Below are 27672 nucleotides of genomic sequence, written 5' to 3'. Positions count from 1 at the left end.
TGATCTAGAGCATGTACGAGCATATAGTGGCACAGAGTACCACCAAAAGAGTGGCACAGAGAGTGTAAGGAGGGCCATAGTATGCCTCCTCTGAGCCCTGGAGCATCATTTTCCATGGGGCCCATTTTGAAAGGATGAAAAACAAATGTAAACTTTTGTGGGGGCCCAGGGTAAAGAATTTTGGGGCAGTTGTCCCAGCCTAGTTACAGCCCTGAGTGTGTGTGCCATCTCGTTTGCTCAGATGGTAGTGAGTAAACAAGAGACTTAGAGCATGTACAAGCATGCGAATCAGCAACCAAAAGAGCAACCTAGAGAGAGTGTGTGGACATGGGAGTAAGTAAAAAGTGTGCAAGCAAAAGTGTACGTAATGTGACAGAGACACGCTTATAGGAATGGGGACAAGTGCAGAGGCACAAGCATGAAGAAAGCATTGGGGGGAAGTTGCGAATCATCCCGTATACAGAGGACTCGTTCTCAGGAGGAGGAAGGATGTGGTGCATTGTACATTCATTAATTATTGGGGGGGGGGGCTTAAATGGCCTCAGCTTCTACGTTCCAGCACCTATGGCCAAAGGGTTATAGCAGCAAATTCGAGGAAGTGGTAAAAAAAAAAATTGGACTAGAATGAAAAGTGCCTCAACCACTTCTGGCTTAGAAATTTAGTTTTTTAGAAGCTCGTGGAGGTGAAAAAATAATTATTTGGCGATAAATTATCACATAAGAAATTTCTTTAGTATGTATCTATTACTTGACTATATGGTTCATTATGCTTGCGTGTAAACTGGCTCCTACGATCCACATATTACAGAGCTGACGAATGCAAGGCACCGCATAAGCTTATGATTGAATTGATGATGATAGTAACAGATACCTTATAGTCAGCTTCGGGAAGCTCGTAATTCACGTCGACCGATAAAACGCATGATCCGGCATCGTGCCACACGTAAAGCTTCCCTTCGTGAGCGGCTAATAAGCTCTTCGAATCCTTGATGCTGTCATATTTGGCACCATTTTCTTTCAGAACTTCAATCAATTTATCAGTTGTTTGAATGTCGCCCATTTCGCATACTGTATACACAAACCTGACTTGACTTGACACGATTATTCGGCTGGGCTGGCTGTTGCATGCAGACTAAAAAGCTGACTTTTCTGACTTGACTTGACTACTTAAGACTTCCATGAAGAAGACAGAACAGCTGGAATGTGTTGGAGCCGCCATCTAGTAGGGAATTTTTGAAATAGCGATGGAACGAAACGATTTTGTAATGATGTCTGAGCTATATAGAGATTCTCAACTTGTGCTCAAAAGGCTTCTCAGGGGCTCCTTTTGGGTTGGAACCACAATAGAAGCTCTTGACCAGACCAGACCAGAATTAAACCAGAATTGGTCCTAACCCAAAAGCCTACTTCTCATGGCCCGGGGCCACAAAAGAGGGGGGGCTCACAAAAATGAGATCTAATTGAAATTTTGGAAAGTAAGCATGTAAATTTGCAGGCAAGCACCTTTAGTGTCTCAGAAAAAATTCACTTGGTCCGGGGGCCAATGATGCCCTTAAGATATGACCGGGGGGGGGGTAGGGGGAAGGGCTCCGTGACCATAAATGAAATAATCAGTTAATTTGATAAATAAATAAAATAGTCCTACGGGCATTTATTTCCCTGACAAGGGTGGGGCTGATAAAGCTCCAACCGTGGGGGCCGGGACAATTAACCACTTTTTGTTTCTTCACGCAAATTCACTATACGGGGGCTCTCAAAGTTCTGGCTCAAAGGGCTCCTGCTTCAGAATATGGGGGGGGGCATGCCTAATGGGCTCTACCATGGAAATTACAGACTAAAAAAGGGCTCCATGAGTCAAAAAAGTTTGAGAACCACTGGTCTGAGCTATCAGTCCATCTCAAGAGCCAGGTAAGTCCATTTCAAGAGCATCGTGGTCCCCCTGCCACTGACAAGTGGTGTTCAGAGACCTCTATAAGGCTGAAATTGCTAGCGTGTCGATTTACATATTTACCACTGAAAATCAGAGGCAGATCTCATTAGTTTGAAGCTAAATCTATTCATTTGATGACCTCGAACCGTGCCCGTGAGGTCCACGCGTTAAGATGGTACTGCCCAGCATTGCCGTCTTAAGGCATGAGCTCACCCGGGCACGGCCCGGCGGCCTCAAGCGAAGAGGGGCCTCTCAAAAATGAGATCTGGTTGAAATTTTTGAGAAGTTGTTTGGTAGGGCCTCAGAAAAATCAATTGACCCGGGGGCCCATGATACTCTTAAGACGGTCCTGCTGTCCAGGGGTTCTTAAGCAGTTGTCCAGCCCGGGACAAAAAACATTTTTTTTTTAACATTTTAAGTAAATGACAACAATCAGTCAATTAACATTTTCAAGCTATAAATTTACTACGGAGGGGCCCATGGAAAGCCTAGCCTGGGGAGGCTCACCAAAGATTCTAGACGGGGTCCTACTGCAGGATGTGAGGGGCCATGGTCCTTGTGGAGATTCCATGGGGGGCTCCGTTAGCTTAAATGAGGAAAAGAACTTAATTTCTTGCTCTTTATTATTATGTGCTACTACTACTTAACCCTTACACCGGCAATTACGAGATATCTCACTAACTTGATGCATTTTATTTCGGCAATTCCGAGACATCTCTCGCGTCCATAAAACCCTTTTATTTCGGCCATGACGAGCCCAGGTACCGCGTAGTCTTTTTTTTTTCCCCACAGTAAAAAATGTTTTCCATGCCCCTTCCCCAACTTGCCAGACCAACTGCCAGTGGGTGGAGTCAAGTTTTATTCAAAATTTGATAACTGAAGAGGAGAAGTGGTGTATTTTTTCCCTTTTCTTCGATGTAGTATGGGGGATATGCGTACAGTATAAATAATAGAAAAATACATATTTCTCTTCCTTGTTCTTTTTGTTAATTGTTATTTTTGGGGTTGGGTTGAAGAGCACTTATCAGCTGCGAGGGGGGGGGGGGATCGGGAAAAAAATATTCTTCTTGAATACGGGTGTGGTATTTTACAGAAAATCCAGTGGTTAGGGGTCATTCAAGTATTACGTCAGCATCGAGAGGGGGTTTCGGATTTGGTGACTTTTGATGACAAGGGGGGGAGACGGGAGGTTTGAAGGTTGCTTACGTCATCAACCACCCTTTTTGAAATATTCTAAGCTGCTGAGACGAAATTTTGCTGACAAGGGAGGGGGGGGGGGAAGGAAGTCAAAAATGGCTAAAAATCTGCTTACGTAATACTTGAATGGCCCTTGGCCCTTTTCCAGTGTGGCAGTTGTAAAATGCGGATCCGGGAAATTTTAAAAACCGCTTAAAGGGTTAATCGTACATGCAACTCGTATAAACATTACCAATGGATTAAAGAATTTTTTTGGCATATAATACATATATCAATGATGAGACGAACTTTGGAAAGAAAAGTTTGTTGTCTGCTGGAAATCGAACCTTGGCCCTCTTGTCAGGGACGCAACTAGGGTGGGGGGGGGGGAAGGGGTGCAAATTTCACACTCTAACATCTCAATATCACAAAGGAATGCCAAAATGCATTCTGATGACAATACATTGTTAAAATAAGAGGCTTTTAATGTGGCGAGATACCATATTTCGTTAATACTGCTGCGAGGGGGTAATTAATGGTGAATAAAAAGGCTCTTGATAGTTTGAGTCCCGCGGACTCTATATAAATAAAAGGGCTAGCCATAATAATTCCATTGGCGTCGGAACCGGGAAGGCAATGAGTGCTCGATCAACCACAGTATTCTGTACCACCGGCGCCACAGTGGCGGTCGGTTGACGTTAGCTTTCAGTGGTTCCAAACTTCGAGGAGCGAATGCGAGCCGATCTCCCTGTTGAAAAATCTCGCTACAGAGAGCAACAAACCTACAACGGAGCAAGTATTCAATCATTACACTTCACTCAGAATTCGAAGTATATAGATGGCAGCACTGAAATATCAGATCACGGATAATTTTTGTCGCACCACGGTCATTTTCTGCACACGAGGGATAATTTTAGACCGGGACCTACAACTTATTGCCGATTCCGAACGGCAGGCTTGTTTTTTGTACTCATTGAGAGGTTGATGCGCTAACCCCTCGATATGGGACTCCCAATTTTTTCTGCGGTCATGTCGCCGTTTTTTTGTTGTACCCCCATGTCAGGAAAGTTTTCTCTCAAGGACGAACCGGGTATCGAACTCGCGACATCTCTAAACATCCTTTGATACTTTAAGCGAGTATCTTATCGACCTGGGCTACCGCGCCCCATGAAGTGTCAGACAACACTAGATACGCACCCGAGACTTAAGTACACATGCACACTTCCAGCACAACTCATTTTTTAATAGTAAATTGCCCAAGGCGATAGACCGGAGTTATGCTCGGTTTAAAATGAAATGTACAACTGGTCTTAGGTATCTAGGTTCCTCCTAGAATTCTTTCAGGAATCAAAATTTGCTATATATTTTGTAAAGTTTATTTCTCAATGGACTGCCTTTTTCCATATCCCTTTAGTTTGTACTTGCTAAAATCGGAGAGAGAGAAGTAAGCCTAATTAATTACGAAAAGTATGACATTTTACAGGTGGTTCAGTGACTTCTATGCAATGAAAAGGAAACGCCTCATCTAGTAAAACCTGTCAGTTTTGGACACTTCTACATTGGACAATTTTGGATGGAACCGGCTATCAATCTATAACACCGACTTTCCACGTTACTGCAGGGCCGTCTTAAGAACATCATGGCCCCCAGGTCAAGTGGTTTTTCTGAGGCCCTACCTTGTAAATTCTAGAAAATTTCAACCGGATCTCCTTTTTTTGAGGCCCCTCTTCTCCCGAGGCGGGCCCATGCGTTAAGACGGCACTGCGTTACTGTACCTCTATCTTGGACCGATTTTAATGCGACTGTAGGTGTCAAACTTTTACAGGTTTTTTCTGCACTAAAAATAATCAATATTTTCACGGAATGGCAAGGATGACGTTAGGATGCTCCTAGTGAATACATATATTGAATTGGTCAATTATTAGTTTTCGAAATAATTTTGAGTAGCTACAACCACCATTTCTCACAGAAGCAGCAAAAAAACTAATTACTATAACTCGTCTATGGTCGTGAAATTGTGGATTTATTTTTTACTAGATATAACTAAGAGGAATCGAAGTAAAACCTAATTTTCGTAACCTTTTCAGAAATAAATGCTTTCGACCTCAACTGCTTCTGGAACGATATAGACTACTACTAAACCAGACATGCACTTCGTCCATATTCCTCTGCGGAACCTTTAACGAATTGGTACATGTTGGATTGTGTGTGTACGCATAGTGAACCTTCCGTGAAGTTTGTGTGTAACACTTGGTGTGTAGTGCTGCCATCTGCAATCAATTTCTTTTGACTATGAGTGAGTTTTTTCCCAATTCCGTGAGAAGTGTAATTAATGAATAAATGTACCGTTGTAGGTCTTTTGCTCTCCGAGGCGACTTTTTCACGGGGAGATCGGCTCGCATTCGCGCCTCGAAGTTGGGAACCGCAGAACTATATAGAGTATATTTCAAACATTTTTTGTATTTAGAGGTTTCTTCTAAGACCAACGATTTAGTAATTAGCTATTAGATAACGATAAAAGAATGAACGCAGTGCAAGTATGATAAAATCTTATCTAATCAGGGTCATTAACACAATTGTTGGCCGAGGCAAGTTATAAATTGTACTTGGTCATTATTAAATACGAAACTTGCTCATTTTTCTAAATGAAACACCCAAGGCAGTAAGGTTCGAAAACAGAAGTTATAAAGTATTTTATTCAAAAAAATAAAATAAAACACGTTTTAGGAATAAAACACCAAAAAAAAAAAAAATTAAAAAAAACGAAGCAAAACAATACATCAATCGTACGCATAGTGTACAATGTGTAATACCAAATCTTGGGTGAAGTGTAAACAGAGCACGTTCAATCGGTCTTCTTTGGTAAAACGTATAGTAATGTAGTTTTTATGCACAACACGTATACATAATACAGATTATCCCTTAGAGAGAAATTTTAACATGGATCTCTCAAGCACACAATGAAATAATTATATTCCAAGAAATCGAACTTGTGTTCAACGTTAAACATTATTCGGTTTTATGAGAAAAAAAAATTAAAACGCAACATACACATATTACATACAATTTGTTCGTGTTTGCAGCAAGAAAATTGCGAGACCTTCAATGCAAAATTTTTCCATGAATATAAAAAACAAATATATTGCGCATAAATAGGGTGATTTCGAGGTCAGGATCATTCATCACCATTATCAGAATGCTAAAGGGACGCTATACACACATAGAATCAAAGAACGAACCAAAAGCCTTTAAAATGCTATTTCGTACGATCATGAAACTCGCAAGACATGCTTCATAACAAGAGATAGATAGCACACATCATAACCTATGACTATAAGTGTGACTATCAACCTCCGTATCGAGAACAAAATGGTCACGATCACGATTTTGATTGATTAACGCTTTTATTTACGAGACAAACTTTAATCACTACCACTACGAATTTTTTATTATTTCATACACATACAAATAAGAAAAAAAAAAAGAAACACGATGGCGACGGCTGATGAGAAGCTTTTATGAAAACTCAGTGAAGCTTTGTATTTAGGTTTCTTTTCTTAATTCCAAAAAAAATTCATGTAAAAAAAAAAAAGTAAAGATCAGAAGAGAGAGAGAACGAAATTTCTTTGAAATGCATTCACCTTGTTAACTTTGATAGATAAGGAATCAGTTTGAGGGTAGATCAATTCAATGCGATGGAGAACCATCCATTCATCCGAATTAATCTCATAAGCTATCGAAATGTCATCCAATCAAAAAAAAATCAAGTACAGTACCACCAAAATCACAATGAGACTCATTTTCCTCCCATGTCACGCTACTTATGCATACTAAAATAAAAAGACTTCTTCGGACGTTCACATCACAAAAAAAAAGTATATTTTTTTAGCTTTTCGACGTCCTTGTGATCCAATGACTGTCACATGGCCACAGGGCACCTTACGCTTTGTTCACTTGCTTCCTTATGTTAATATAACGCAGTATAAAATTTCATCTATGAGATACACTTGTAGGTACATAAATCAGTTTATTTAATAGGAAGAAAAACATGCATTAGTTCCACCAGGGTCTATTAAATTAGCATTACGAATTCGACATCGTGGTAGAGATTCAATATGCGACATAGAAATTACTTGCCACACGGTAGATTTGCCTTCAAATGTCTTTTTACATGTCTTCCAGACTTCCTTATTTGAAGAACAGTTTGGACGATGTCGATGTAATGCGTGATATCATATGTGAAGAAATAAAGATAAGAATAGTTTTTCGATATATAAGATTTTCCAGAAAATTCTCCTTTTTGTGTGTGTGTGTCATTTCTTTAGACGCCGTTCTCTACTTTCGCCTGGTTTTTCTCTGGCGATGGATTCTTGTTGCCGTTCTGTTGTTGGTGTTGCTGGGCGTTGAACAGAAACACTTCAGACATGAGTGTTTTCGAGTGGCTGGAACCCGATCGGGTGCCCGAGCTTGAATTACGGGACCCGAACCGGCGCCGACGGCCGCAAAAGAACCGGACGTAGGCCTGCCTGTATTGCCGGTTCATGGCCGCGTAAATGATGGGGTTGATGCAGGAAGACATCCAGGCCAGTATCGACGCCATTACGTGGATAGTTGGATAGCTGCGGGAAAAATAAAGAAAACTTTATTAGGGACAAAAAATTCAATCATGAATAAAGTTAACCCTTTAAGAGGCATTGACGACATATTTCGCCCCTTAAAAGCCTTTTATTTTAGCATTGATGAGTCCAGATATTTTGTAAAGTTCATTTCTCAATGAGAGACACTTTTCACTGTGCCTCTTAGTTTGCACCTGCTGAAAATCAGAAGAAAGCCTGCTCTCTTAAAAAAGATGAGGCATTTCATTTGATTATTTTTGTCGCACCGAGGCCATTTTCTGCACACGAGGGCTGATTAGACCGGGACCTACAGTTTATTGCCGATTCCGGACGGCAGCATTCCACATTTTGCCTTTTATATACTTACAGAGAAGTTGGTGCGCTAATCCCTCGGTGTGGGCCTCAATGCGGTAGCATTGTCTCTTTCTGTGGTCACGTTGCCACCATTTCTGTTGTATCCCTGCGTCAGGAAAGTTTCTGCAAAGGACGAATCAGGAGTCGAACTCACGACATCTCTAAAAGACCCTTCGCTTGGATCTCTAAGGAATACGCTTGGTGGGGGAGAAAAACCCCACCAAGGAAACCTTCGTGCTTTTTCGGAAAATTTTCGAAAAAGTACGTTTTCTTGACGCCTGCTGCTGTTGCCGATAGATGAACAGATGCCGAATACAGTGATGTTTAAACTGATGGGGAGGGGGGTGCTCGCCTCTTTCGTCCTTCCCTGTATAAGCCTGGGGATGTATCCTAGTCGTTGAAGACCCCTGATACCAGGGGTTCATTTCATGTCCAGGGAATACAAGTACTCAAGCTCGTAGTCACTACAGGTCATGTACAAAGCTATATACAGTATATACCAATATATCCTTGCTTTGATGAATGCATTTAAGATCATTGGTTTTTTTTGCTGAAAAACCTGGAATGACGACAAGAAAACTCCATCAAGAAAAAAAAAAGCAAAAAAAAAAAAAGACACGCTATATTTCTTTTTCTTCGCTCACAAAGACGCAATCATGCACATCCTTGTTCTCGACGATGCTAAATTATGGTCAACAAGCCATATGAGGAAATGAACATCCAAAGAGAATAACTCCATAAAGCATTGAAGGAGGTAGAAAACACGAAAAATTTTCAGAAAAAAATGAAGAGACGCTTATTACATTTTCTTTTCGTCTGGGTAAGGTAGAGGAGATTTCTTTTATGTTTCGCTGCAAAGGGTCTGTGATCTGGAACACAAAGTACGCTCATTTTCGACAAAACTCCACCGCCATTTGCCCAGACGCGACTAATATCACAGAAACTGAAAGACACCGCCGCTTTGGCCATGTACCATAACTTTATAGTATACAGCATGCAATAGTCACGGGACAATGACATCGGGTATTTTTGGACTCTGCTCCTATGATGATGATGATGAAGGTGGGGATGGTGGCAAAAGACATCCAGCTCTCCTACAGTCACGGTTAAATGACATTTCTGATAGAACATGATGGAAATAGAAGAGGGAGAATAGAAATCAATTTCCATTCGAATCAATGAAAGTGTTGAGATGTGATTTAGCTACTACTACTACTAATAATAATATTAAAAAGACTTGATTGATCAGCCGTGCTTGGAGCAGCAATGACAGCGATCACGACCGATTTCTCCATTACTTTCCACCCGAAATGATACCAATATGACAATTTGACAGGAATAGTGGCGTCAAAGGGAGGGGGTTGGTAATATATATATTATTATATAAGTGTTTGACAACAGAGTTCCGTGTCTACATCCTGATACGGATCTATCGCTATATCGATGTCTTCAACTACACGCGAGTTTTCTGTTCCTATCATACCTAATTTTGAAAGAAATCAAGGTTTTCGGTTTAATTTAATATTTGAATATACGTATATCCGGGACTTGAAACTCTAAGCAGATTCAGAACAGTTAGATACCCTACTAATCAAAACAGCTCATAAAAAGAGCGGGAGAAAGGACCTGACATGAGCAGGGCCATTTCGGATCACTATGGGCCCCTACAAATTTACCACAGTCAACGTTGATTGAAATTAAATTTTATCACGAGCCTCTCATGAGAGAAACGTACGCAGGATCGACCTTTTTGGGGGGGAGGGGCGCATAAGGCTTCGGGGGAGTGGTACAAAACTTTCTTCCCGAGAAATTTTAAGATCACCCAAATTTCCAAAATCACCAAAAAAGCATTTAAATTACCAGAAATTGTTTGAGGTGGCATTTAAAAGGTACTTTGTTTCGATGTATTAATTTTTTACCGAAATATTATTTTTTTCTTCTAATTTTAAGGGCCCTTTCACACGGAGCGGATGCGGATGCGGGTCCGGAAGAAGTTTTAACAATTGGGATATACTGCGCCTTTCAGACGAGCCGAAAAATCTCCGCACCTAGGAAATGTTCATGCGGGTCCGGACGTCGTCCGCATGTGTCAAAACCTAAGTGCGGGCTCCGCATCCGCACATAGAAGTTTTGACAATAGGTTTATTCGGGGCTATTCAGACGATGCGGATGCGGAGCGAATTCGTCCGCATCTTTGGGTACTTTTTGAAGGTGATTTTTCACGGAATTTTTTTTAATTATTTGCCATAATGATAAAATGACCATCATAAAACACCATATGATGGTCCCTGCTCATTAATATAATGTACCTACATACGTCTATCCCTTTGTTTCGTTCTGAGATTGAGATATAGCAACTTTAACTGCCTTTTGTCCATACTTTACAATTTTATACAATAAAACCTGCCAACAACGGCCACTGACGGAACAAAAATGATAAGCCGTTCTGTGCATTACGAATATTTAACTGACTACATACTTTAATAACTTTTAAATTTAATTTAAAAATTTTAATTTTTTTCTTTTTAAATTTTTTAAATTATTTAAAAATATAAATATCTGAAATATTATTTTAAATATTTGTTATTTTTTTAAATTTTTAATCTGTTAATTTTTTTAAACTTTAAAAAAAATACTTTTATAAACAACGTTATCCCCGTACGACGTTCACTCAGGGCCGGATTAAGTCGTTTGAAGACCCTAGCACTTGAATATTTTTGGTGGTTCCCCCGATACCTACAAGTTTATTTTACACGATATTCAGTCTATAAACTTGAAAAAATGAAATTTTATATTTCAGAAATGACTAATCTAAGGATGGGATTTCACTATAAAAGGTTTATGAAAGTTATTTCATAAAACTTGAAAAAATCAACTAATAAATTTATCGGTTGCATTTGCTCTAATGCAACCGATAAATTTATTAGTTGCTTTTTTTTAAATAATTGTTATAAAATTTTTATAGTGTAATCCGGCCGGGATTATACTATAAAGTTTTATAAAAGAACTTTTATGAAAGTTGAAAAATTCAACCAATAGGCGCATCGGTTGCATTCCAGAAAATGCAACCGGTGCACACACACAAACACGCACACACATTTTGCATTCAAAAAATTCAACCAATAAGATAATATTGGTTGAATTTTTCACGTTTTATCAAAGAGCTTTTACAAAACTTTTATAGTGTAATCCCGGCCTAAGGCTGGTATTACACTATAAAACTTGAAAAATGTAATCAATAAACACATCTGTTACATTCGAGCGAACTTAACTGATCGGCCTATCGGTTGCATTTTTCAAGTTTTATAAACTAACTTTTATAAAACTTTTATACTGTAATCCCGGCCTAAGACAGAATTGTGATGTGAATATTTCTAAGCACAGACATTTTGAACGTCCCCACCCCTCCCCTTTTTTTCTACTTGCAAATTCTTTGATATCTCCCGAATTTTTTTTTTAGGAACATATTAGTTTCGGATGTTTTTGGATTGGATTTTTCGAACATTGGATGTTTTTGGAATTTTTCTTTCATATTTTTCCGGAAAGACAGATTTGTTTTCAAAATCTTTTGAAAATATTTTAAGACATTTTCTCCCATCGACTACTTGTGAGGATCGGAATGAAGATATCTTTATTCCCATATTCTATGTGGCTCTAGACTAAACCACCAAAGAATACCTCTAGGCTGCATATGGGCACTGAATCAGGGGTGAAGGAGAAAAACAGTTATAAAAATTGCGAAAAAATAGTTTTTATGCACGAATTTCAACCTAAAGATGCGGGCGAAACACCCGCATCTTCAGTGCTCGTGTGAAAGCGTATGCGGACCCGCTTCCGCATCCGCATCCGCTCCGTGTGAAAGGGGCCTAAGTCGGCTTGGGGAAAGAGCATGAGACACCAGTGCTCCCTACTGCGTACGTCTGAACCTCATGGCCCGAGAGATCGCGATAAGTGCCCACTTTTTCCCCTTGCTTTAAGACCACCTGTCCACGTGTTTTCATTAGCGAAATTAAACACATGTGAATTCTAGTGAAAAAAAAGGTATTGGCACCGGGCTGATGGTGCCGGACTGGTGTTGCGTTCCGGTCAATTAAGAGGAATGGTCAATGAATCGAGGTTCGATTTCATTCCCAGCTTTTCCAATTAGTAAAACATAGCATAAAACATTGGCTCTGAATATTTCTTTCCACCCGCGGCCCCAGTGTCCACTTATCATTTATCCATGGCTCCCTGGAATGGTGTAGAAAAGTATCACTTCAAAGCACCGAACAAGAGCAAATTAATATCGCCGGCTAATTGCTACGCCTCTAACAGAGATTGACGACGCCACCTACAGCAGCAAAGTACACTTTGAGAAACGCTGGCATAAAAAAAAAAAAAACTAACAAGCCAGAACATCTAGGCCAGAGCCGTGTCAGCTTTTCACTTCTGAAAAGCCTTGCACACAGGTATTTTTAATGGACCACCCTAAATTTGTTTTTTACAATGGGCCCCGAAATGCCACAGCCGGAATGGAGGTGGGGGGGGGGGGGCTCTCTTGCAAGTCTTGGTCGGAGCGCGGAGAGGGGATGTCTAGAGCGACGATTCTAATTTTGTGACCATATGGCCCTCTTAAAGTTCTGGGATATTCTAAAGGAGGACCACGGAAGAAAATTAAGTGTAAAGGGAAGCAATGACGGAAGATTAAAGAGGCCACAGCGCAGGCCCGTTGTCCGAAATTTCGTTCGGGTTGAGGAACCAAAGTTCTCAACCCGAGAACTTTTCCCTTTTTCCCTTTTTCATCTTTTTCCGGTCATTTTCTCACATTTCGGGGAGTCTAGAGATCGATCTTATTTATTTAAAAAAAATTTCTCACGAGTATGCTTGGGAAGTAGAAAAGAGCAATTCCCCTTATTACTATATTTTGGAGCCTTGGTTAACACAGGAAGTCTTAGAAAAGTATGATCTACATATCTGTACGCATTTATGTTTTAAACGAACATGCATTATTTTGAAGTAACTAATTAGCAATAAGCAATTTATCTTGCATTTTCGATACAAGATAAATTAATTGCTCATAGTCTAATGTATTACTGTATGTGCTGCCTCTTAATATAACGATAATCCTTCTACAACGATATTTTTTCTTGGTCCGCAGACTATTGTTATATCGAGATTTCACTGTGTAAATTGATATGATTTTAAACCAAGTCTTTGTTCAGAGCTTTTAAAAATTGAAATAAAATACGTAGTCAATGAAATTTTGGTCCCATTTCATGACCTGGTGTTGTTACACAGGATAGCAACTAGCTTGGTAAGCCGGGGCAGAAACGCATTTTTGCACTCCTTGTACTGTTGAAGAAGGGGTTGAAGGGCGAAATTTGCACCCCGTCTGGGCCGGCATCTAAGGCAGCAGACCCGCCTGCTCCACTCTAATTGCCGCCCTGTTATGACTCTACATATTTCATTCAAGTTTGACCCCGTTAATCAATAATTTAATATTGACTTAATCAAATTAATATTAAATTATTGATGACCACAAAAAGAGCTTCCCTTCCCAGTTTTTTTCTGCGAAGTTCTGCATGTTAGCCTGCTTCTATTTATAAATGCTAAGCGGATGAGGTTCTGGGAGAAGTAAAGGCTTCATCTTTATCACATTCCGAATTTCTCTCGATTAGAGAAGGCTTATAATTTCCGCTCTTTATCGTCCAACTGATGTGGAGTCGGCAACATTGGAGAAGTGTGAGTCAGGCGGGGCCCTGAGCCTGGAGATAGATATAAATAGTTTTTATTGTCTTTGAGGGTCACACGTAGACAATTTTCATGTGGGATAAATGATAAGTCATTGATTTTTCTTGCGATTGCTGCATCAACCGGCAACTTCAGTGCTTTTTATGTAAAGTTACAGTGGCGTCGGAGTCCGGGGGTTCTGTGAGGGCTTCAACACCCACGGAAATTTGTGGCATGGGTCTGAGCACCCCTCTAAACTGATTCAGATTTCAAAATTTCTTATATTAGACTAGCACCCACAGGTTCAAATTACGTTCAGACTCCCGAGATCTTTTGATTACTCACATGCTTGCCCATTTCGTAGATAATGTGTTCATGGGAGTGACCAAGACTCTCTGGGCTACTTTTTCAAACACTGACTGACCAGATCTTTTGGTCACTCGCGTGCTTTCACAATGTATTTGTCATTCATATGCTTCACACACACTCTAGGTGACTCTTTTGGTAGCTCACCGATGTCATTTCTTGCTCTCTAGGTCACTCCCATACACCCACATTCTCCAATGTCACTTTTTTGATCACTCACTGACCTGGCACTTCGCTCTCTTTTAGTCACTTACTGACTTGACCTCTCACTTTGCAGGCCAGTGGCATCGGAATTGGGGGTGCTGTGGGTGAACTAGTACGCACAAAAGTTTGTAGAATGGGTCCGAGTACCTCCAGAATTGATTCAGAAATCAAAATTTCCAACATGAAACTAAAAACGAGTACCGACAAGATTGAAACACTTCTGATGCTCCTACACAGCTGTCATTTTTCTTACCTGATCTTGTTTTCGAAGACGTTCACAATCATCAGAGGTAGGAAGCAGAGCAAAAATGAACAGAAGATGATCAACATCATCCTTGTCAGACGAATCTCGTCCTGCCTATGAGATAATTGACGGGCCGTCGGTGTAGGTTGCACCGGGGTTGAACCCGCTACTCCTTTCTGTGTGGTCGGTGAGTGAGCTTCAACGTTCTTACGGCTCTTGTGGACCTAAAAATTAAATCTATATTTTTTTTATGTATTTCAACAAGGATTCGTATTGAAAAATCATTCCCGTTTCGTATCGAATCAAATGAGATTTCACGAGAAAAATTTTCTGTATCGTCACTCACCCTATAGAAGATGCACGAGTAACTGACCACAATGACGATGCATGGTAGCAGGAACCCCAGAACGAACAGGAACTTCTTGGGGGACTTGCCGTTTTTCCTGAGGATTGTGCATGAGAACGACGACTCCTGATAACCGAACTCGCCCCATACACCGGCCAGGGTCGGGGTCAGCAACGAGAAACTGAAGATCCAGCAGAAAGCTATCATCAGTGCTATAAACTTCTTCTGGTAGACCTTGTCGTAGTAATTGTAGTGATTGATCAGAACGTACCTTTTGTGGAAGAAAACGAATCGAAAAATTAAATTAATACATGTCTTTGCACGAGGGCGTCTATTAATTGAGTTCACTTGTTGCGAGTTCTCTACAGCCGTAAATTTTCGTCAGATAGCTACGAAATTTCAGGAAAGTCTCATCAACACCCATTTGTACCCACTATACTTACTCATTTGAGTACAGCTTAACAAGAAAACGCATGTGTTTCACATTTTTTCGGGAAAAAAATACTCGTGAGCACAAATGGGTTGAAAAATGATAAAAACTAACAGAGAAATTGACAGGATGTGCGAAGCTAATGAGAAGAAATCGTACACTATTTGGAAATTATATATGCACTATATATAAATTACATGAAAATCAGATTTTTTTTCTGTTTTTAGAAGGTTTCAGACGAGATTCAAGTGATATCTAGCTTGAAGTGTCTTTTTATCAATCATAGACAAAGGATATTGCAATTTAATCTGCAGGCTATTAAATCTGATAATATTAGAAGACTATTATTAGATTAAGTTTATTAATAGAATCCAACATTAGTCTGCTAGTCTATAAATTAAATCGAAGATTAGTCTTTTAATATTAATTCTATTAGTTCAATTAATTATTCTATCAATTTATTAAGACTTTTCGTCTATGTTATCAATTAACATACTTGCTTTCGAAAACTCCGAGTCTAATTATCACGAGGGGCTCCGAAGCCATAGGCGTAAGCGGGAGTGGGGAGCATAAAAGGCTCGTGCCCTTTCCCGAAGAAAACGAAAAATTTAATTTCCTAAAATATTTTCGTAAAAAAAAAATATCGAAGGAAAATACCTTTAATATGCTATTTCCAGCAGGCACGGATCTGTGGGGGGGGGGGGGGGGGTGATCGGGTTTTCCCCCAAGAGAAATGCGAGTACGATTATATTGCATTCAATAAATCCGTTGAAAATTATTTGTATCAATGTTTTTGGTTAAATAACAAATTCAAGTAAACTTTGACCACAAAATAGAAAAAAAAAACCCCGATTTTTTTTGAAAAAAATACCCCGAACAGAAAAAAAATCGTGACTGTTCCTGAAAATGCGGGATGTATAGTCACCCTATTCACAATGTAATAGAAAAATGAAAAAAATCACCCCTCACACAACAGCGAGCTCTAGATACGCTCCTAATTTCAATACATTTCTGAAAATCTTTCAATTTGAATGCTTTTTTGAAGGTTGGTGACAAGTTTTAAAGGTTAAGACGAATATAGTAATTAGTAAAGAAATATCAACATGAAGAACAGTTTTTGCTAAAGATCTTTGGATATGAGAAACTTTTGGAATTAAATTTAAGGTTAATAAGCAGCTTGATGAGAAACGTGTCTTGTAGTCTTGTATTTCAATTTTAGTTCTCCTACAATCCTGATAACAAAGTAAATATTTAAAAAGTAAAAGTAAATTCGTAAAATTGAAAATCTTTTGGCTATTTACAGTTTTACATACTCCAGGAGTCTTTCAATGTCTTTTTTTTTCTAGCAGCCGACCGACACACACGAGTTCGAATTTCCTATAAAATGACCAGTTGCCAAAACAATAGTTATGATACGTGTGCAATACTTCAAACTGTTCTGAAAACACTATTTTGAGATTTAGGATCAGTGGTTAGAAAATTTTTGCCTCCCACGGCTCTCTTGACATTACAAAATTTATTCACGCTTCTCCAGAATAATCTAGAAAAGAACCACTTCAAATCACCGAATAGGCAATCAATGCTAATAGCTCACCTCTACGCTTTTGTCAAAGGTTGGAAGGTTGGAAAGCCTCCAGGAGTCGAGAGACAGTTTGAGAAACGCTGCTTTATAGATGATAGCCAACAGCGGTATCCATCATGTTGAGTATGTTTTGTACTGATCACAGAAATCAATGTTGTAGTTCAATGAAAAGTTACGAGTTTATCCGAAAGCAATATGCCAATATTCATCCAGTGGTAATTTAACTTTTTTGTTTTCTCTCCCATTAAGACCTTACCAAAGTTTCATAGCTTTCTGATAAATTGTTTACGGATGTAGACAGCTTAGAAACGGGGAAAAAATTAATTATAGACACCCCGTGCAGCTGGAAGAATGCCTGCAAAAAAAAGTCTAACAAGCACAAAGAGGTACACAACACTTATTCTATTCAAAAGCAATAAAAAGCTCGTAACGAAACAAGTCTTCGATGTTATTGTCATATAATTGGAAATAAACCATAATTGATTTGTTTCTGCAGGAACGTGAGAATTTCAATGGGTGATGTTGCCTTGATCAACACTAGATCGACTAGCTTGAACTTTAACCATCTCTTAGGGTGACATTAACTTTGTGTTCCGGAGTACATATCGGCGTTTTTTACGCTCTGGCAATGAAACCCAATTCTTTTGTGAGAGAATGGAAGCGGGAACTTTTAACCAATTGGGCAATTGAACTAATTGATGAATGTTCTCTACTTGTATTTGTCTATGCACGTGTGATTAGGTAGAGGAGGAGATTTTTTCTTTTCTCCTCATAATAGCACATTTTGTGTGAGAGAAAGCCAAGCTTTTTTTTTTTCGTGAAAAGAGTCAATTCGATCATTTGTTTCAGTTGGAGATTTGGTTCGATGCCCTCTTGGAGCAAGCAGGCAACCAACAACAAACCACACGAGAAAATCTCTCTTTAACCGCTCCGAATTACTTCTTTTTACCTTTTTTTCCTCTCTTCTCGAACTTTCTCTACACAAAATTGTTTTCTTTTCTTTTACTCCTAAATATAAAAGAAAGTTCTTTTCACACGTCCCTTCATACTACGGAAGTCGAGGTAATTTCTGGTAAAAAAGAGCGGTTTCAGTAGCGATATCTCTCGAACTAGATGATGATCGGTGCTGACAGGTTACAGAATGAGCGAGAGAACCGAGATAGTAGAGGCCACGAGACATATCTTTGGGTAGGACATCATATTTAATTTATTATAGAAGATTTTTTTTTATTTAGAGGAGAAGTCATGTAGATAATGATCATTTAATAAGTACAATAACACTCTCAAGACCTGACTATGGGCAGTGATAAGAAATGCGTGGACTGAAGACAGCGCTTTGAAAATTTTAAATTCTTTCCGCAGAAAATAGGCAGACCTTCAACACGATACTTGTATAACACAAAAATTCCAGCATCTGCCACTTTCACTTGTAATATAAAAGGCAGAGATGTCAGCAATGTACCACAAAACATGTAACATTCTGACAACATAAATACAGGATTGAAAATCTCCGCGTCAGATGGTCATTATCCGAAAGCATCACATTCTTTACGAATTTAAAATAAAATCGACCGTTTTCAGAGTAATTTCCTTGAAATTTCACCACATGGCTTGGCGTCTTTGGCGCACCGAATATTGCGATTTTTATGAAATAAAGCTGGAGGCATAAATAAAAAACACCGGCCGTCGAAAACATTTTAACAGAAATGTTTTTTTGCTGGTGTTTATTGAATAACGGATGACTGACTGTAAAATAGCAGCGTTTTTCCAGGATAAATATTCATCGTATGCAGTTCATACCTGTGTACTACTGCGAGTTTTACTGATGTAAGTTATTGAAATTCGTCATAGAAAAACTGTGAAGTTCAATCTTTGACGAGAGGAAAATGAATATAAAAAAGACCATTGATAAAGTAGAAATTTAATTATTTTTCAAGAGACACTCTTCAGTTACGAGTCAGGTTTACTCTGGACTCGTCAATCACAGAAGAATTTCCTGGTCTTGAGAGCCGTTCATCATCTATCAACGAATGATAGAAACCACTAGCATTGAGAATGAACTCATGCCAAAATCAGCCCCTTAGTCCGAGAACCTCTCCTTAAATACGATTCAAGTATTTGAACACTTAAAGAAATTCATTCTTGCTATTTATTGTGTTATTGTGTGATTATTTGAATGTTTTTACACGTATAAGAACAACAGAAGCTGCAATCAATCGGTACCTGTTGATGGTGATAGCAGTCATAGACAGCAACGATGCGGCAACGTTCCCGTAAAAGAAATACGGAAAGAGTTTGCACAGGGTCTCGCCGAGTATCCACTTCTGATGGATGTATCGAGAAGCCGTAAGCGGCAGGTTGATGGCGCAGAATAAGAAATCAGCAGTGCACAGGCTGATGACGAACGCCGTGGTCGCATTCCTGAGCTTGATGCAGCGGCACAGGGCCAGTATCGTAGCGAGATTACCGAAGATACCGAAGGCTATAAACAGGATGCAGCACACTGTAGCGAACACAACGGTCGCTTTCGGATACTGAAGTAAGTGGACGGCGTTCTCGGTGTCGTTCATGCTTTGGTGCTGTACTGATGACCAGATGCTACCGGATTCGTCCACGGAATGATTCGAGGCAATAAGGTACGTTGCGTTCATGTCCGAGTCGATTGGAGTCGAACTATAAGATTACTTTTTCAGACCTGCAAGGAAAACAAAGAGCTTTGAAGAAAATGTGACATTAAAAATATTTTTAGATTCACGAATTATGTTATGCAAGAGAGCACTTCTTTATTTAAACCAGGTCACAACCTCTGGTCCACGGGCCAAATTCGGCCCGAGAAAAGTGCTTCAGTAGGAAAGTATCGGTACACACAACACGATAAATACGTAAACTGACCATATTTCCTACATAAAAATACGGGATATTACCAAAATATTTGTCCAATTGGAGTGAAGCTGCTAGTTACACACTCCAAAAAAATTGCCAGTTAGTCGTAAAAACTGTCAAAGATAACTAAAGTTGCCAGTTGCAGCCGCAAAAATTGCCAAAGGCGACTAATGTTGATAATTACGTACGAAAAAAAAAATGTCAAAGGCAAGTAAAGTTGCCACATACAGCTAAAAAGTTGTCGAAGTCAAGTAAAGTTGCCACGTACAGCTACAAAGTGGTATAATGCAAGGAAAAAGTGCCAATTACTGCCAAAAAATATTTCAAAGGCAAGTAAAGTTGCCAACTATCACTAAAATTGCTGAAAAATGGTAAATCGCGAGAAATGATGGCTGCTGCAAGTCGAAATGTAATTAACAAAATAATAAAAAAAAAACATGTTTGACAAATAAGTGAGCTGAATATATTTATATGACAATATTTTTCATAATTATATGGCAATGTGTCATAATTATCATGATATAATTTACAAGACACTGAAATAATCTTAATTCTTGATTTCAAAAATTCAACTAAGCCCTGTTGAAAATATGGGGGAAAAACGGTACATTTCATAAAAAAAAGTAGGGACGGCCAAAATTACGGGTAATATGGTCGCCCTTTGCATACAAGTTTCTGGCCCGCGGACTGAAAAGGTTGTGCACCCCCTGATTTAAACATTCCCTGCATATTATGTGTGAATACAGTAACCAATTTCCTCGTAATGTGACCTTGGTAATGAAAGTTACAGAGAGAGGAAAGATCTCAATCAAAGAGAACGCGCACCATTCATTACATTCAATTAAATTTCAGTCAATGAATATAATATAATAATCTCTACCCTTAAATTAGGTTGATAAGTTATGTCCCCTTTTTTCTCGACCGGAAACCGCACTTTGTGGAGACACCATTTTCAAGAAGCGTTTCTTGGATTGGACCTTGATGTTCTCATAAAAGCAATTCAATTAAGCTCCATTTGCTGAGGAAATTCTGGATGACATTGAGTGAGAAATTAAACGAATGGAAAATTTATTCGGTTGATTCTTGAATCAAGTACAGTGATATCTCTCAAGCGAGATCTATAAATTTGCCGCTTAGTTTATTTTTACAAAATTAGGTTTGAGGTGGCGGGCAACATCAGATAACCCCCGAGGACCACATTTGGTCCGTGGGTCATGGGTTTAGCATGTATGGCTTAAAGGGTTGGTGGATCGCAATGAATTTCTTAAAAATAAATTTTGAGTTCTTAATCTTCAAATAGCATTGAAATTAATTATATTAATAACATATAACTTTTTTGGTATTTTCTTCCGAAATTTTAATTTTACAAAAAAGTATTTTTTGATCGTCTGGAGGGGGGGGGGGCACGAGCCCCAAGGAACACCTCCCCCCCCTCCGAGTACGTCTCTGATCCTAATATGCCTTAGGAGAGCTGACGAAATTTTGACGGGGGGGGGGGATAGGGAGTCAGAGTTTAGCTGGCTGTTGCTGACAAGGGGGTCAAAAATGGCTAAAAATCTGCTGACGTAATACTTGAACGACCCCTTAGTGTAAAATAAAAATCAATATCTCCCTCTCTCTCCACTCATCTTCCTATAGATTCTCATTTATCCAATTTTGAAGCTGTTAATTTTAGCCTTCAGTCACTTTGTTTTTTTTATAGCGTTCCTCGGTGTTTTAAAAAACTCGTCTTTAAATTAAAGTTTTGGCAGAACCTGAAACGAATCAAATGATTTTTCATGGTAACCTATGGGAAATCACATTCCGGTTTATGAAGATTTCGGGTAATGAACGTGATTTCGGGACGAATCATTTCGATTTCTCGTTACCCGAGGGATCACTGTATTATTAAACGCATATATGTTGGAGGTAATTGCTATCGGCCAACATAACCCGCGCGCGGTGGAAAAAGCACTATCATAAAGGATGAGCTATATTCAGAAAATATTATGTACGCGTACTCATTTGAGTATTACTAATTTCTAAGACGGATGAAAGGACCCAAGCTGTTATTTATGGTCTTTTACACACCTAATTAAACTTTAACATTAACCGGCCTAGAAGAAAACACTAAACCCACGTAAAATACAATAGCTTTTTTTTTTTAGTTCCGTGAAATAGGTTTTCTTTCGATTTTTAGCAGATGTGAAGTAACGGATGAGGAGAGAATGTAAAAATGTGTTTCATATCGAGAAAGCCAGCTTCACAAAATATCTGTGCTTGGCATTGCTAAAATAAAAGGCTTTTAAGAAGGCGAGATATCTCGTCAACGCCGGTTATAGGGCTAAAGAGATTCAAGTATACCAGACCCCCTTTTTTTTCAACCTTAGAATTTCTCCGTCTCAAATTCAGTCACCGTGTGTTGGTGCAGGGGTCATCTTAATACGGCCATGAAACATTGATTACCACCCTGTAAATCAAAACCATACATTGTAATAAGTTTGTTATTCAGGTACTCAACGAATATATATGTAAAAATTCTTTCACTAGTCCACGAAATTTGTCTAAGGGTTTTTAGTCTCCAAAGTGGTTGACAGTCGGGGACGTAGGCAGATTAAATCCCGGGTCTAGTGGCTTCGCCTAATTCAGTTATGTGGTGCATGGCGGAGGCATGTGCATTTGTGAAATTTCCTTTTGTGTGTGATCTAGAGCAGTGTAAATGGAGAGAATGAATAAAAAAAATTTCCGACACGGCCACGCCCTCCGGGGAAATGTGCTTAAATTGCGCAACCGACAGATCCTGGTCGTGTTCGGTAAGTGTTTCTCACCCACCGGACCGTGGCCCAGTACCACGTCCTGACATCATTCATACGGGACCACGAGTGGTTCGCTGTTTCCCTTTTTCCTATTAGTCGTGTGTATGGCTAGGCCTTCCACTTACAAAAACAAATGAAACCCGGAAGCGGAGTTCCAAAGGTTGAAAACCGATGATCTAGAGCTGATCGATGGCCAACCGACGTAGTAATACCGTATCCCCCACATTATCCGGCATGCGGCACAACTTAAGGGAACACCAGCTTTTTGAATGTTGTCTTGTTCGTTTCCGGCATGCCGGGAAAAGTGAGGTTTAATGAATATCACAGAAGGCATTCAAAAGACCAATAAAAATTTATATCAAGTGTTAAAAAAAACGAATGGAAATAAAAATGATTTTTCACTGCAGCAAGCGTGTTCTGTACAGGAACTCGATAACGGTAATCAAAATTGAGCACTTAATACTATTGATGTAATTCAATTACCTGTCAACATAATACGAAATACTGTATAAATATTTTCACACTTTTTTTTGCAAAATATGCTTTCACTTGTATTACATCATCATATTTTGCGGTGCAATTCTTCAATTTTTTGCTTCGCTTATTCTAATTTGGAACATAGTCAAGAAGTACATAAATTTTTCTCAGTCTCTACTAATGTTTCCATTAAACTAATTCATGTAAAGGAATAACACGATCATTAATCCGGCATTTTTGGTAAATTATGCTTAGTTTTGCCTCCACAAATCATAAAGTATGAACTATGAGGATAGTCGTAAAACAGATAGGATCCCAAAATGTGGAGAACGAACAAGGTTAAAATCAGACAATTCAATCGATTTCTAAAGTAGATATTTGAGAATTACCCGGAATCTGTGGCATGCCGGCTAATGCGGGGAATACGATATACGGTTCTAACGAACTGGTGCGCATGTCGGAATGTGCCGTGCACCGAACGTGAAGTTTGCTTCTGAGAAATGCCGGTTATGCATTCAAAAAGTCCTGTCACCTTCCTCCGAATTCGGAAACAAACTACTCTGCCGTTTATTTTGCCTGTTCACATTATATGGGAATTTTGAATGTTGTTGGTCTGATTGGAGAGATTATTTTTTAAATGAGAAATATATAAGCTCACATTCGCACCTTGCTATGAAGTCAGAAAAAAAAGAGAAAGATGGCTGCATTTGTTCAGTCAAAGGATCAATAAATTCCGAAACAAAAAAAAAAACATTTTTTTTCAATATTTTTTTTCTTTACTGGTCAGTGACGTCTGAGAGCCTGGGGTGCTGTACCCGAAGAACTCTGTAGCACGAGGCTGTGCAACGCTCCCACAATTAATTAAGGAATAAAAAAAATCTCCAGCCAAACCTTCTCGAATCTATAACACTTCTGACGTCTCCTTGATCATTGTTCATTCAAAAGAAACCAGCTCAATGGATTTGTCTTCAAATTACCAAGTCAATTAACCGATTTTGTGATTTGGTTATTGCACTCTATTAACCGACTGAGTGGTTGTTATTGTCAAAGCGAAAAAAAATGCCCTGAAGTCATTTAGAAAAACTCGCCCCCCTTCAATTATTTCCAAGAGTCTCTTTGAAATCTTCACGTAATCCTTTAATCTAAAGTATTAATCTTTATCCACGTCAGTTGCGAAAGAGTTGGCAAAAACAGATGGAAATTGATCTCAAGCAAGTATTTCGTTTGGGAGATTTGTGGCAATACACACACTAATAAAATGCTTGGCGTCCACACAACGTTAAATCACGATATAATAATATTCTTAAAAGAAAAAAAAAATAAATTCGGCCACTGAAAACGTTTTCGTGCCACGAACATAATGGAGCGAGGAAAAACACTGGCGTAGTTATCCAAGAGTAAATTACCAGTGGTTTGTTCCGCCATACCCACTGCCCGGAGACATACATTCATTTCTTCTGCATGATTCCTAATCCCAAGGAAACTCAAAAGCCTTCGTAATGATAGAAGAAATGCATAAAAGCTTGTATGAGATGTATGATATCTGTAATGTAGCTGCAAGGTGTTCCACGAGCCTCAGGAAAAGAGGAGACAAAAAGAACCGCTCACAGGCAACATTCAAAATTCAAAGCCCCAAATGCCAAGGAATAGACAGTATAATACAAGTATGTATAGTGCGTAATATTGAGGGGATAGTGGTGAATGAATTTTTTTTTAATGCCTTTCGCTCTGATGGAATATCATTTTTCCACTTGAATAGTTGGTGAAATCGCTGTAAAATATTATCTTGGACTGAAATTTTCCACAGCAGAACAACCGATGCAACATATCTTGAAAAGACAATTTTTTTTTTTTTTGAGTACATGATACATCCCAGGTTTTGAACGTATTCAAGCGAAGGTAATGGGAGTTCATGATATTCACGGTGCACACATGCTTGCATTCCGTCTTGGATAAAGCTTTAAATTATACGTGTATACATATATATTTTTCTGCCTTCTTCCTAGATCTCAAAAATTATGTCCAACAGACTTTTTTGGCCTCCGTAATTTTAAATTTTGTAAATCTCCGCACTGATGAGTTAATGAACGTTATCCAAAAATCTAAAATATTTCTGAGCAATGTTTGTTTTTTTCTAGCTCGAACTAGTTCTTCCGTCAGAATGAAAATCACTCAATTGATCGTGGGAGCTCTGAAAATAGGTACGCAGACACCACGTAATACAGCACTATTCAGTGCCTAAAACCCTAGACTAATTAAGGAAACATATTTTGGTATAATATGCCGAGGTGAACTCAGGGGGAAAAAAAAGTCATCTGGTCTCCACCGGGACTCGAACCCAGGTCCTCTTTACTTTTCTTTCTGAGAGTTCACCTTGGCATAACATTCAGAAAATATCCGTTTCCTTGATATCTTGGACTGAGAGAAAAAAAGCCTCTCTCTCTCTCTCCTAGACTAATTTCTTCAAAGTCAAAGAGAGAGAAAGATACACAATGTACACTCCAAACAGAAGCAGTGGAAAAAACTGTAGACCACTAAATCTTAGTCAATTTTGGTAACTAGTTAAAAATATAATGTAAATTATACACACGCCTACTTTGGATGGTTGATTGGTTAGGGTGTGGGTGGAAGCCACATTACAAATACAAATACAAATACAACGCCACAACAGGCAAATTGCCCAACGAGGTGGCTGACTTAAGAACATCATGGATCCCCGAGCCATTTTTTGGAAGCCCTACCTAGTACTGCTACACCACACATGCACCCCCCCCGCGGAACCCCCCAACGAATCGGTACATGCGGGAATGTGCGTGTACGTGTAGTGAAACCTGACGTGAAGTTTTTTGTTTCCCTGTAATGCTTGTTATGTGTAGTGCTGCCATCTGCCACCAGTTTTTCTAACTATGAGTGAAGTGTTATGATTGAATGATTTATCGTTGTAGGACTGTTGCTCTCTGTGGCGAGACTTTTTAACGGGGAGATCGGCTCGCATTTGCGCCTTGAAGTTGGGAACCACAGAAAACCAACTTCAGCCGACCACCACTGTGGGGTTCGAACCCGGATCCTCGCATCGCGAGTCCGTCACTATAACCACTCGACCACCACAGCGGCATTCATGAAAAATATCCTAGTTTCGTCAATTTTCGTAAACTTCAGGTACGATGCGCGACCGGAAGATATCAACCAATTTAAAAAAAATTTTTGCGTATTTTTTCGTATTTATCAATGGAGGCAACTTTTCCGCACTTTAGCGATTTGAAAATAAAAAATTCATTTTTTTTTACCCCACGCTAATACACATCTTGGTTGAACGCAGAGAATGGCTGCTTTGCAATAGTGGCTTGAGAGAGCTGTACGATTGTATATACATGCATAAACGATGTACGTATTTGTTATATACGAATTCCTCTTCATGCTTGGTAAAGCCGTCTCATCCTCATGGGGGGGGGGGGCCCAGGCAAAGCAGCACTGTGACGGTCCCCGTCTCAGGCTGGAAGTACCGGAGGGAAGGTTAAACTTTCAAACTTTCTCTGCGGACCTTAGTAACTAGCCTATCAATTTCTTTCGAATTTCGAGCCGTGAATGTGCGAGCCGATATCCCCCCTTTTTTCCCCTTCTCTAAGCCCAAGATATAAAGTTTCGCAACAGACCTGCAACGGTGCAAATCTTCAATCATTACACTTCACTTTTAGTTTGGAAAATAGGTGGCAGATGGCAATACTATAACAAGCATTACACAGAAACAAAAAAAATTCACGTTAGATTCACAACATGGACGCGCACATTCCAACAAGTCCCGATTCGTTAGAAGTGTTCCACATCGGAATATGGACGAGGGGCATGTGTGGTTCACATTTGCCTACCAATTTCAATATTCTCGAAAATTATAGTACCGGATCTCATTATTATCATATAGATTTTTATTTTTGCCGCTGTGCGGGCATCGTGACGGACTCGCTTAGCTAAGGTCTATGTTCGAACCCTGATGGTAGGAGAGTGGTGGGTCGGCTGAATTTGGTTTTCTGCCTTTGAGAAGCGAATGCGAGCCAGTATTCCATTTGAAAAAGTCTATCCACAGAGAGCAGGCAGACCTTCAAAACGATACTTACATAAAATACATTCCGGTATCTGTCAAAATTAAGGAATTTTTTAATAGGAACCGAAAATGAAAGATACGGTTCAAAATATGGAAAATAGATGGCAGCGTTAGTATAACGCAAAACACTCATAACTCTGACAACACAAGTACGTTAAGGGTAATCATACACTCAGAGTTTTGTTGTCACTGGTACAAGCCAATTCGTTAGAAATTTCTCAGAGGAATGTTACGGAACATGTACGGTTAACTAGCAGCACCAGATCTGGCCATTATGCCTCTATGAAACTGAGGGAATCCAAGTAATGCCTGATTGGTTCCACCACTGCGAACTACTAATCGTTTGAATGGGGGGGGGGGGTTTATAAAATTTGTTTGGTAATTGTTACCAAACCACAGCAATGGAGAGCCATAGCCTATTTTGGGAAGGAGGGGGTGGGGCTAACAGGGATATAACCTTT

The 27672-nt window shown here is 39.4% G+C and overlaps 2 protein-coding genes across 3 annotated transcripts in view; both read right to left on the bottom strand.

The window, feature by feature from the left end:
• mbo (Nuclear pore complex protein Nup88) overlaps positions 1-1144 on the bottom strand; it is a 31525-nt gene extending 30381 nt beyond the window's left edge. The window contains exon 1 of the mRNA XM_089243405.1: positions 872-1144. Coding sequence (XP_089099531.1) covers positions 872-1060 — 189 coding nt within the window. The 5' untranslated portion in view covers positions 1061-1144. The remainder of the gene's footprint in view (positions 1-871) is intronic.
• A 4640-nt stretch (positions 1145-5784) lies between these two features.
• The window catches only part of LOC149075901 (protein trapped in endoderm-1-like), a 48116-nt gene continuing 26228 nt past the window's right edge, over positions 5785-27672 (bottom strand). For both annotated transcript variants that reach the window (XM_089243403.1, XM_089243404.1), the window contains exons 2-5: positions 19181-19652; positions 14946-15216; positions 14609-14823; positions 5785-7725 (exon numbers count right to left, since the gene is read on the bottom strand). In XM_089243403.1, the coding sequence (XP_089099529.1) occupies positions 7428-7725; positions 14609-14823; positions 14946-15216; positions 19181-19608 (1212 nt within the window). In that variant the 5' untranslated portion in view covers positions 19609-19652 and the 3' untranslated portion in view covers positions 5785-7427. The remainder of the gene's footprint in view (positions 7726-14608; positions 14824-14945; positions 15217-19180; positions 19653-27672) is intronic.

The sequence above is a fragment of the Pholcus phalangioides genome, unplaced genomic scaffold (assembly GCF_987345545.1).
Source record: "Pholcus phalangioides strain wild (caught in Gottingen) unplaced genomic scaffold, Ppha-v1.0 ptg000015l_1, whole genome shotgun sequence".
NCBI lineage: Eukaryota > Metazoa > Arthropoda > Arachnida > Araneae > Pholcidae > Pholcus > Pholcus phalangioides.
The sequence above is the reverse complement of the archived record's forward strand: the minus strand, read 5'-3'. Positions and strand labels throughout refer to the sequence as shown.